A 12,329-nucleotide genomic window follows, 5' to 3' on the forward strand; every position below is an offset into this window, starting at 1 on the left:
TGGATCGAAGTGGATCAGGTCTATGTGTTTGTTATTTTGTTCAAATGGGACAACTTTTGTACGTTCATCTTTTACATAAATAGCTAGCCAGATTATTGGGCTAAAGTTCTGCTCATTTGACAAGGGAATAATTATAATGCATGTTTTGTTCTACAACGACTTGAGTAAACTAGCTTCACTTCATTCTTTTGCCAACCTCATAAATGTAGCTAACGATCACAACGGCAGCGGCAACCGCAACCCCAAGGGTGCTCTGTGCCAATATGGTGCTGTCCTTTGCAACCGAATTGGATCGAGAGGAACTAGGATCAAACCCAAGTTCTGAAAGCTTCTTATGTGATTCTGCATAATCTCTAAAGAATGCATCCTCATCCTGCCAAATACCATGAAGGGTGTAGGAGTATGCATATAATATAAGTAAAAGGATTCAGAGGGGTAATAATAGCTTAATTAAAGAGTATCATAATCGAGCATTGGATGATGCCGACAAACCACTTTAATCAATTTAACCACGTACTGAAAACATATGAATTTGCATAATCTCTTTGTCTACCTGAAAAGATGCCTACAGCTCGTTGATAGCGGTTGGCACTAGTCAGTGTTTCACCCAATTTGGCTAACATTAGACTAGAATCACGCAGAAACATCATATATACACAACAAATTGCTAATTTAAAAGCACAGGCTAGAATCATGCTAGTAAGTGGTAAGCAAAGTGTCTTTATTGCAAACCCCACTTGAAGCAAGGTTGAACCAGTTGAGATGAAATAATTACCCGCTCAAATATTGGTTCAACCTTAATCTAATAATTTCAAGTAGGTATGCAAGATAGGCTCTAGGTAAGATTCTGACATTTCTACCAGTGCACAAGTGGCTCAAACAGAACAGTAAAAGAAACATCAAGTTCTACCAAGAACAAGGTCTACCACAAATAAGATATAAAACCATATTAAGTACTCGGGCAATAAAATAGCACCATTGCAAAGTAACAAGGAAAATAATTAGGCATAAGTATTATTAGATGTCTCAAAGAGTCCTCATAAAATGATGAACATGCAATGAACAAACAATAAAAAATAAAATGATGTATATGCAAAAGACAATTGGCAGCCACCTAGTTGTAGTTTTACCTTTGCGTAGAGCTCTACATACTCTCGGAACTCAGGGTCATCCATCAAAGCTATGTCTGTTGGAAGCTTCAATAGCCCTTCTGATTCCCCTTTTAGCAGCTCCCTGGTATAGTAATAGCAAATGGCTTCATATGTATCCTGAGTAAGAAGGAAATCTAATAGCCAACTAGTTGGATTTAATCTTACACGAAGTAAGAGTTATCAAACTTCAGTGGTTCATTGGTCCAAGGGCCATCAAAACCTGATCTCTCTGGATGAGCCCTTCCCTGTAACACCAAAGACAACACAAAAGTTTGATGTTAAACTATAACCAACAAAACCGGGAATAGAAAAGAACATCCAAGTACCAGGGTGTGACCGCCAGATAATGCCACAATATCCTTGCCAGATAGACCCATACGATGAAAGATGTCCTTCAGATGAGGAGCACCTAAAACCAGGATCCACAAAAAGAAAAGCTAAATTTAGCATCCACAACTTCATAAATTAGAAAGATAAGATCATATATGCATTTAATTGTAAGATGATAACATGTAGAAGGAGCTATTGAAATTGTTCGCTGAACTGATGGATTAATCATGTAATATGGTTTCCACTGATACCCTATTACGTGCAACAGTTGAGTACCATGAATTCCACTGATACCCTATTAAGTACAACAACTGATTACCATGAACTCCACAACTCATTACCGAAGTAAGAGAAAAATAGAAATTTTGGAATTTGTACCTCCCAAAAGGGAGCAGTGAACCTTTAATCAACAATCCCAATTCAGACATTTATTTTCCAATCAACATAATTTATAGTGCAAGATCCAAGTTGTGAGAGAAAAATAGGTGGCACAGGGATGATCTTAGGATCTGTTAAGAGAAACCTATTCTCCAGCCAAACTAAGAACTCTTAGAGAGCAGTTTTACTCGAATAAACTGAAAGCACTAAAAGTGATTAGAATACATGACCTTTTCTATCAAAGAGGTTAATGATGACAGCCCATTCATAACATATTCGATGAAGCTCATTTTTAGTTCAGTAGAATATATCATATAAAGTTCATATTAGTTTAGTAGAACCATAAAAAACAGAGAACATAACAAGGACTGAGGTAACACAAATACTAGCAATATAGAAATGTTGGTTTGGTTCCAAATGCCTTCAGTTCTATCTCTTCCATCTAGCTTAAATAAACACATACTAAAAGAATTTTAAAAGCTGCAAAGATATGACCAGATATCTTAGATAGATTGTCTTAAGTACCAAATTTTGCAAATACTCAAGTTGCCTAATTACTCGGAATTTAAAGCTACAAGGTAGGGGAAATAAAAGATTCAAATTTTTTGTTTCATTGATGGCTTCAGAAACCTGTGTTACCTTTTGTAGCATTTGGAAGTCGCCCTTCCTTCGGACAAATGTCTGAATCCTATTAAACACGTCATAGTTAATCAGATTAAATAAACAGGAAACGAGCTTTATAGGGAATGATAGGCCACTATAACATACCTTTCTTCCTGGTACAAAGTCAATAGTGGGACCTCCAGTGACTTCAACAGCAACAACTCCTGCAAGCTGAAAACGAAAAGTTGAAAACAACACAATTATGGATCATTCATCATCCAGAACATAGTCAACAACTTTGGATTTAAATTTTAATCTAAGTGCAGTAATTGCTTGGTATGGCATATGAAAACATGCTATTAAGAATCAGAGCGTTCCTTCTTCAGTGCAACAAACATTCTCAAAATCTACAACACCTCTCAAGTAATTTCATACACAGTTTGGGTTTCAATTCTAACTAGCTTTCTACATTTAATAAATTTAACCAAATATACAACTTTTTTTTTCTTCTACAACTATTAACACCATGCTAGAATTAGTAGCTAGTTAAGTACCAGTAATCATCTTAGTATCTAATTGTCTAAGATATGTATTAGAACAATTGTATGAGGCATATCGTTTAGCCTAGCTAAATACTAGTTTTATTTTACAGTGAATATAACCCTATTTCGCGGGATCTACACACAAAACTTTGCCTCCAACTTCACCAACAATTTTAGTTTCACTTTTTTCTATCCAATGAGTATGTAAAATGTTTCTTTATTTCCTTAGCAGCCTAGTAGCAGAAGAGAAACAGAGCCCTTTTTCATGTAAGCCCAGTCGCACGAAGCATGTAATGTTATCCTTTAGAGGGCAAAAGATTTAGAGAAATTTGGTTTAAGAACTTCCTTCCACAACATCATCATGATTTCTTATTGCTATAGTTCTGGTTTTTAATTTCTTCATCTCAGGATTCTTTCTATAAAATCAAATATAACAGAGCGTATACTTTTTTAATTCACCATGATGCAATGAAATGTCAAATAAAATGCATGTTAACTCTTTCAACTCTGTAATCACCTGGTATAGGTCTGCATATGTGATATTGTGATGTTTAGCCTTCACTTCCTCTAAAATGTGTAAAGAAAATAATTAGCAACTGTGAAAATGGGCTTGCGGTTGCTGAAGAGTAATACGTCAAGCAGCTAGCCGAAGCAGTGAAGTGCCCAGAATAAAAAAATTAATAAAAAATAAAACCTGTTTTAGTTTATAGATGTATATTCTAACATAAAATAATATACAATACATGTGAAGATAGAGATATACTAATATATGTGTAAGTGTGTATACGTCTATTCAAATACTTGTTAGCAAGTCAGATTTGGATAGAAGCTGGAACAAACTTGGCACGAAATACTTTTGGTGATTGACATATTTCTACCATGCAATCTAAAGGAGTAGTTAACTTACTATCAGACAATAGAAGTTCACCTAAAAAGAGATTGTTCTTTGCCATCCAAGGCAACAAACAAAGTACCAACTAAACTTCAAGGGGCTCAAACCTAACTGAGCTGCATAGCTCAATCTTATATGGTTAGATCAGAATATGATGGCCCAATTTTTTTGAACCTATAGTATCTTCCATTTTTGCAAAATAAGCATATTGATTATATTACAATGAACTACACTTATACTAATGCAGATCTTCATACTCCCTGTCTAGCAATCATGTCATGCACGCATGTGAAATTCTGAAGCAAGTAATTATGTTGTTAAATCTTACACCAGCAACAGCCCCCGACATGCTAAGTCCACCTTTTAAACAAGGAAGAAAGAACCCCTTTCAGCATTGCAGATCCTGAAATGTCTGTATCAAAATGAATGAACTAGAAGCCATAGCCTATGGTGCTTGGACTCTTCATTTTTCATGAAGCACCCTTGTAATATGAGGATATGACCTTTGAGAATCCTTCAAATACATGGAAAAACTTAGAAAAACTAATCATACCCATGTCGGATACATACTCGTATTCGACACTATACCCGAGTCCGAGTAACATTCGCCATAGAAATTTTACTTGTATTTCTCGTCCGTTTAAAATTAGAATCAATACCGTATAAGATCTAGGGTAGTGGAATCTAGGAACTCAATAATTGATTCTAAAAGTTTGTTACATGCACCTTTAATTAAATATGCTACGTTCATTTCCTATTTGATTGTCTTTACATTTTTGTTAATAACAAAATAAAAGAAAAAAAAAAGCAAAGGTAAAATGTCGCCTTTGACGTTTTTTAAACTTCAATGCTGAGAACAAAATAACAATACTAAAATTATGTTGAAGTACCATACCAAAAAGAAATTATGTTGAAATAAGTCATCCATATGTTTCTCAATCTGGAAATTCTCGCAAGATTACATCCTTAAAAAAAGTCTACTAATAGTAGTTAAATCACCTATCGGTTCAAAGCTATTCATGTTAACTGTGAGTCAACTATTGCATTGGAAATTAATTAAGATTACAAAGTTAATCCATAAACATTAACGCGAATTTCATGGTAAGATATTTGGATTAAAGAACTATAAAATGGAAAAAGCAAAAAAAAAAAAAAAATCAGTCTGACCACAGAAATCAATAGCGATTTTCAAGCCGTTATTGGAGCCATGAGTGTACTCTTCTTCATTCCTTATGGAGCCATTTGGTCCACCGGTCTTGGTGCTGACATCGTAAGTCCCTGCATCGTGCCACCTTCAACAAAAGAAAACGGAAAATCAATCGAATGAAAAGGAGAATTTATCATTCGCACTCAAATAATCGTATTCTTTTGCTTCATTTTTCCGGTTTATCTGGTCTTTCTGAACTATCTCTGCTGAATTCGATTTTCTTCTCATTATGCTTGTTGCGCTTTCCAAGAAAGAGAGAAAGAAGAAGAAGAAATACGCTAAGCGAAGCATGATAGGAGCGCAGTTGTTGAAGGCGATGAGAGCGCGGAGGTCGCGACGAGCTTTCTCGATCTCCTTATGGTACTCGGTATCGACAACAGGGAACGGCATTGTAATCTCACTCCCTTCTCTTTTCAGTGTATCTAACTGTCAACTGACTTCGTTAGCCTTTCCCCCCGAAAATAAGGTAATATAATGGCGAGGGGGAAGAGGGGTCTTAGAATTTTGTTTTATTATTATTGCTATAATTACAAATTTAGCCTATTTCTTTGTATATGTGGTTGGTATTTTAAACTTTTAAAGGGATTAAATTAACTTTTTTATTTATTTTTGAAGTCCAAAATATATATATCATTAGATTAATTTATAGTTTTTAAAACTTTAAGGGACTAAAATATAAATTACTATTTTGAGGGGGCCGAAGTCCCCTGCCCCTAAGCGCCATCCCTGCCTATAAGTTTATTCTTTTTATTACTTTCACTCTAATTCTTTTCTTTCCTTTTATTTTAGGCATTGACTTTAAAAAATAAAATAAAATCATGATACGAATAATTTTTTAAAAAATTATTATCAACTACACATAAAATAACACGATAATTCATTCAACTTGTTCATCAAAAAAGTAATTTGATTAGATTTTGAAAATCGAGAATTTAAGTGAGAAAAAATTAGGATCGAAGTGTGGACAAAAAGAGTAAATTTTAAGGGCTAAATTTGTGATTTATTAATTTTATTACTTTTTTTTCGGTTAATTTCACTAGACATCCTCAAACTATGATTCAAATTCTAAATTGATTTTCAAACTTCAAAACGTTCTAATTAAGTCCTTAAAGTATCAGTGTCATATCAGTTAACTCCCTCCTTCAATATAGTCATTACCTCGAACATTAAATGTCAACTCAAGTTAGATATGGAGCATATTTAAGACACTGTTGATCAAACTATAAACACACATGTATTCATAGCATGGACAATTTGGATCAGGCATGTAGAAGAAAAAAACATCATAAATTTTATTAAAACCAATTTTTAACATGTCAGATTCAAGTTATTCATGCTATATATATATAACACATTTACAATTTAAATAACGTGCTTTAAATATGCTTCATGTCATATTCCAATTGCATTTATCATCTGAATTGACAGTAATGTTGGTGGAAGGACTTGGATGATAAATTCTGATATTGAATGGATTTAATTAGAATATTTTAAAATTTAGAAACTAATTTAGAATGTAAATAATACTTTGAGGACCTTTGATGAAATTAACCCTTTATCTTTTGTGTTTGTCTTTTTGGGATTTCAAAAGCGAAGCTAAGCCAATGAAATGGATGAGATATTGTGGTTTGTTCGGTCACATTGAGAGCCTGAGGCTGAGAGCAGTGGTTTCGTGTGATAGAGCTCATTTAAGACGTGTGCAAGTCAATGACATAACATTTTTTTTTCAATTATAACTCTGATAAAAGAAAATTATAGAAGCCATAAAAAAGAGAGTAGGGTTTTTAAACGAATTTGATGAGGGGAGTTTGATTTTGAATCCTTGATAGAAGGTATTGTCCCACACATGATTTTGGGTTTAAGGAGCGCCTCAATTGACGTAAATATGATCTGCAACTTACAAGAGAGATATTGGTATTGTTAGGAAAATTATTTATACATATTACGCTTCTAGAGGATTGAATGATCAACTAAGATTTAAATGCCTTACCTTAGCATATCTAGTGTCACTTGGCTAGACACTTCTCTAGTAAGCTTATAGATCATATCTACATCAACCGAGATGTTCCCTAAACAAAATAGAGATACATGCGAATTATACTAATTTAAATGAATAAGTTGCAACACATATGAATTATAGGGTGATTTTAATTATAATTATGGTAGTTAGAATGAATTATGAATTAGTTTAAAAAGAAAGAAAAAAACAAATAGTGAAGTCATTATTCTTATAATAATCTCAAATTAATTCATCTATATAACCTGTTGAGAGTAAAAATCATGCACCATAAAAGAAAATGCGAAATAAGTAAATGAAAAGAATATATTACTTTTTTTTAAAATCATTTTTAGAGAAAATTTATATTGATGGTTATATAATGGCATTTCGAAGGAATAAAGAGAAAACTAAGGGTATATCTTATGAATTTTACCCAAGTTCATGTAACTTAGAAATTGAATTTTCACCTATTTGTGTATTTGAGAAATTAAAGGTCTCAAGCTGCTTTTATGAAGTTGCACAATAAGATTGAAAGAGAAAAATACTTCAAAATAGCACATAACTTAATGAAGTTATTAAACATCATTACTTCTTATCAACTAAATGATGAATTATAATGAAATCAATTTTTTAAACAAATTCATTATTATAAGATTTGGGAGAAAAAAAATTAACACTCGTAATAAATAGTGAAAGGTAAGCTCGATCAACACAATAAAAGCTTCAACCTTAGCATCAATAGAACATATGACACATTAACAATTGACTCTGTCACAACTCAAGCACGACATATTTAGAGTGATTGCAAGTACTTAATACAATAAGGAAATCGATCACGGATGGTACAAAGCGGCGGGCAAAATTGCCAAAAGAACCGAGCGTCCACCGAATTGGAACAAGCGGTGAAAAAAACCATCTTTAAAATCACTTGCAAAAGCAAGACTACATGTATAAATAAGACTAAGAAACGTGCTACAATAGTAGACAAAAACTTTTAAAAATGAAGACTTATTAAACAATGGAAAACAAACAAAAAAAGCTTAAAACAAAATGACTCCAAATTGATTCGTGAAATCATTTATTATTCTGAAATACTCTTAAAAAAGAAAGAGACAAAGAGCCACCCACTTTCCATGGGAAGCTGTCGATGACCGGTGGAGCTTCGGTGACAACAAATACCGTCATCTGTCTATCACAACTTGTAAAGACAACAAAAATGTCCACGGAATAGATATGGAGTGAAAGAGGAAAAAAAGAGAGAATTAGTGGGACAAAGAAAAACCAAATAGTGACACTATTGCTCGGTAAAACAAAAGAGAAAAAACAAATGATTAAAAAAATAGAAGTCTAAATCCCCAAATACTAAATAATGGAAGCAAAATTTTTTTAACTTTGTAATTGTTAGAATTAAGTGACTCGAATCCTTATTTAAATCAAATATAGTGGTAAAATAAAATAAAAGTAAAATTATAGTTCTTTTATTTTATTTTAGAATAAGGTTTTTTTTAAACCTTATTAAACTCCATTGATTAGAATAAGGAGTTTCACTCCTATTAGAATAAGGTTTTACAAGCCTATAAATAAACATAGTCTATTTCTCTTGTAATTAATTCGAATTCGACATAGTGAATTTTCTTCTCCTCTATCCGTGGTTTTTTCCCGAAAGGGTTTTCATGTGTTCTTTATTTTTCTTTTTCTATTTTTTTTGCGATATATTTTCATTATCGATATTCTATTTTCACAGAAATTAACATGACAAAAAAATAATCAAATTATAAGAATTTTTATTATTACATTAAATATTATTAAGGCAGAAGCAAGGTAGAAAGATTATAGTCAAGATATTACCTCAAGTCGTGAAAGCATAGATGCATTGTTCTTGTGATAAGCAAGAGATCCTGAAAAAGAAAAGAAAAAAAAAGAACCCCAAATTCATTAGACGAGCAAATTGAGTAAAAAAAGGTAATGAACAACGTACCAAAATTTTTGAAGATAAAAAATTAAGCTGAAAAAAGTTAATTAATTAATAATGGAGTTTATAGATTTGGGTGAAAAAAATCTACTTAATATAACTAATTAATTAATTAATCTGTAAAAAAAAGGAAAATAAAAAAATTTGAAATTAAATGTTTGTAAACAACAGATTTGAATTAAATAATTTAGATCTGAATGGAAATGTATGATTTGTGTTGATTAAATAATTGAAATAATTAATCATAATTCTACTTTAGATGCTAGTATTAAACAGTCGAATTAATTATCTATAGCCTAAACAAAATTATTTTTTAATGAAATTTCTGGTTCTCTTCTCATTCTTTTTTTTTTTTTTTGATTAATGGTTGATAGCTAAGAGGAAAGATGTATACATTATTATGATGGCTCCGTGGTTTTTTTCTATTTAAGACAAATTATTTATAACACTAGAGACTTAAGATTTTATAAATAAGGGTAAACGTTAAATCGAATTGAGTCAAGTAAAAAAAATTGAGCTAATCGAGTTGGTAAGTCCTATTTTATTATTCTAATTTGATTTAAAATTTTTTCGAATCGAGTCGAGTAAAATGAAAATTCGAGTTGAATTGAATCGAGTAAATTTATTCGAGTTAAATTAAAAAATTCAACATATCAAATTAAAATCTTGTTACAATATATCTAATTCCATGTTGGAGCACATTAATTTGAAACCATATATATTTAAAAACTTTTTCAAAGCAAAAAATAAATATTTTAGTATGATAAACTTGAATCATTAATTAACTTATTTAGTTCCCAAAATTATTATTTTAGAAAATTTTTAAAATTTTAACTTTCTTTATATATTCTTTAGATTTTTTTTAAATATAAATTTTGGAATTCTTATAAATATTTTAAAATTTTAAAATTATTTTATTTTTTTTGGAATTTTTGTTGAGTAAGAGACCAATTTGCTCATTTTCAAAATTGATAGGGACCAAAGGGGTATTTATACCAAATTTTTATTCAAATTATTCGAGTTATTAGAATTGTAAAATTCAACTCAATTCAAACTCATAACTCAAATTATTTATTCGAGTTGACTCGAATAACTTGATTCGATTAACTCGAAATTCGAAACTTTTTTCGATTTTTTAAAATCGAGTCGGTTTTTGCTCACCTCTATTCATTAACAAAATTAAAGAGTTGAAAAATATCCTATAAAATATAGTAAAATATTAAAAAATAAATATTAAAAAAACATAAACTACTTACAAAAAAATACACTATAAATAAACTATTTTCTACTTAAAAATAATGCCATAATTTGCTTTTTGACTCTCAAAGTCACAAACAATTTTATAAAACCTACTTTAATATATTTAAATGTAATTGAATATTTATTTTAATTCTAATTACTTATCATTTCAACTTAATTTAATAAATTTCATATCAAGATTAGTTGATAAACAAATGCTAATGCCCAAACAAACAAACGAATTGTGGAGAATGCCTCACATTTCGGTCAAATTAGGACAAAAACAAATAGTGATGTCACAATAAGAAAAAAAACTCTTTGTCCTGACGAGCTGTCGATGACACAACGAGAAGAAGACCGTCATCTCGATGACACTACGCCACCTCGTCTCGATAATGCAAACTCCATGTCACGACGTGGCGACGTGACATGTAATTTTCTATGTTTTCTTCTTCTAGTTAATCTTTGATTATTTGTCCCATTCAAACTCTAATTATTTGTCCCAGTCGAACTCTAATTAGGGTAGAATATTTTAATATTATTTGACCTGCGAATTTACCCTATAAATAGACAGTTTTCTACCCTAAAATATTTAACCCATTACATATTTAGGTATTAGCTTTTATAAGCTTTCAAAGAATTTTGTATTTACATTTTGAGGATTCTTATTTTGAGTTTCATGGTTTAGTTTTATCTCCATCTTTGTACTGTTCATTTTTTTCGTTATAGTGAAATTATCTTTTCCCGTGGTTTTTTATCTTCTCCGTAGGGGTTTTTCCACATAAAATATTTTTGTTGATCTTTTCAATTTCTAAATTAATTTACTTGTTCGTTACTTAATCGGGTTTATCCCTAATAAACTGACATTAGAGCTAGTTCGATTCTCGCATGCAACCCATTCAAAGATGACAACAACAAGGTTTGATATTTATAAGTTTGATGACATCACAAATTTCAATCTGTGGTAAATTTGGATGACACCAATTCTGATTTAGACCGATCTTGAAAAGGTTTGTCAAACCCAGTTTCCCTTGAAACCCAGAAATCAGGAATATTAGGGGTTAAATTGAAAAAGACTGTAAGCTGGCGGTCTTTACTAAAAGATTAGGAAAAGATTGTAACTGAAGTTGGACAGGGTTGAGAACCAGGTCTGGTTCAGTTGAATTAGAAACAGTAGGTCGTTTAGTGGGGGCAAAATGATTATAAATGAATGGTTGTGATACGGTGGGAGACCATGCATGATGGACTATAAATAGTTGAGAAATGAATCCTCAGGGAGACTCCTCTCAATTATGTTGCATTCTCTCCTCTTCTTCATCTTCCTTGGTTGCTCTGAGGAAGCTATAAACACGGAAAGCTTTGCATGGAGTAATGATCGTGAGAAATTAGTCAAAGAAGTAAAAAATCCAGTAAATGGGTAAGATTTTTAATCATTTTGTAAATGCAAGTTTGAGAAAATGAAGAAAAAGATTTCTAGAACCATTTTAGGGGTTCTGCATGTTTCTAAAAAACTAAGTTTTAAACTGGTATTAGTAAGTTTAACCCATGAATTAGTTGTCTTGCTTAGTTGCTTGGTGAATGAAAACTCTGGTGTCTGGAAAAGCTAAACAGATAAAAAGAAGAAGCATCAGGTGAGTTTTTGCACTCAACCCCTGAAAAGCTAAGTATGTTGTAAGGTTGCATGAGTTCTAAGTAGCCGTTATTTTAAGACCATAGCTGAAAGACGCTATGGTATCCTTTGGTAGTCCTTCGAGACAGTAAACACAGGGTTATACTATGTAATTGATTTGCCATAATTTGGTGTAGCAGGTTAAACTAGTTTTCACATATAAAGAGCTTGAATATAAGCATTTTTGTGATTTTTTAGTTAAATTTTCTTAGTTTTATTTATATTCAATAAAATGTGCAAATTGAGTCTTTTATTGACCTTAGGGGCCGAATGAGGCCTAAGAGTAAGCTAACGCACTTTGTGAGTGTGCAGGAAACCATTAGAATGTGTACTAAACGGATACTGGT

General features: G+C 31.6%; 1 protein-coding gene across 1 annotated transcript; it reads right to left on the reverse strand.

Moving 5' to 3' along the window:
* On the reverse strand, positions 1-5,648 carry LOC107922467 (L-ascorbate peroxidase 3). Its single transcript, XM_016852516.2, has 9 exons — positions 5,381-5,648; positions 5,064-5,188; positions 3,522-3,571; positions 2,628-2,693; positions 2,499-2,547; positions 1,478-1,560; positions 1,317-1,396; positions 1,131-1,233; positions 1-373 (listed from the first exon to the last, which is right to left on the reverse strand). The coding sequence occupies exons 1-9, from the start codon at positions 5,491-5,493 to the stop codon at positions 176-178; spliced, it is 867 nt and encodes a 288-aa protein (XP_016708005.2). The 5' UTR covers positions 5,494-5,648; the 3' UTR covers positions 1-175.
* Between the last annotated feature and the right edge of the window lie 6,681 nt (positions 5,649-12,329).

Source organism: Gossypium hirsutum, chromosome D01 (assembly GCF_007990345.1).
Source record: "Gossypium hirsutum isolate 1008001.06 chromosome D01, Gossypium_hirsutum_v2.1, whole genome shotgun sequence".
In the NCBI taxonomy this organism is placed as follows: domain Eukaryota; kingdom Viridiplantae; phylum Streptophyta; class Magnoliopsida; order Malvales; family Malvaceae; genus Gossypium; species Gossypium hirsutum.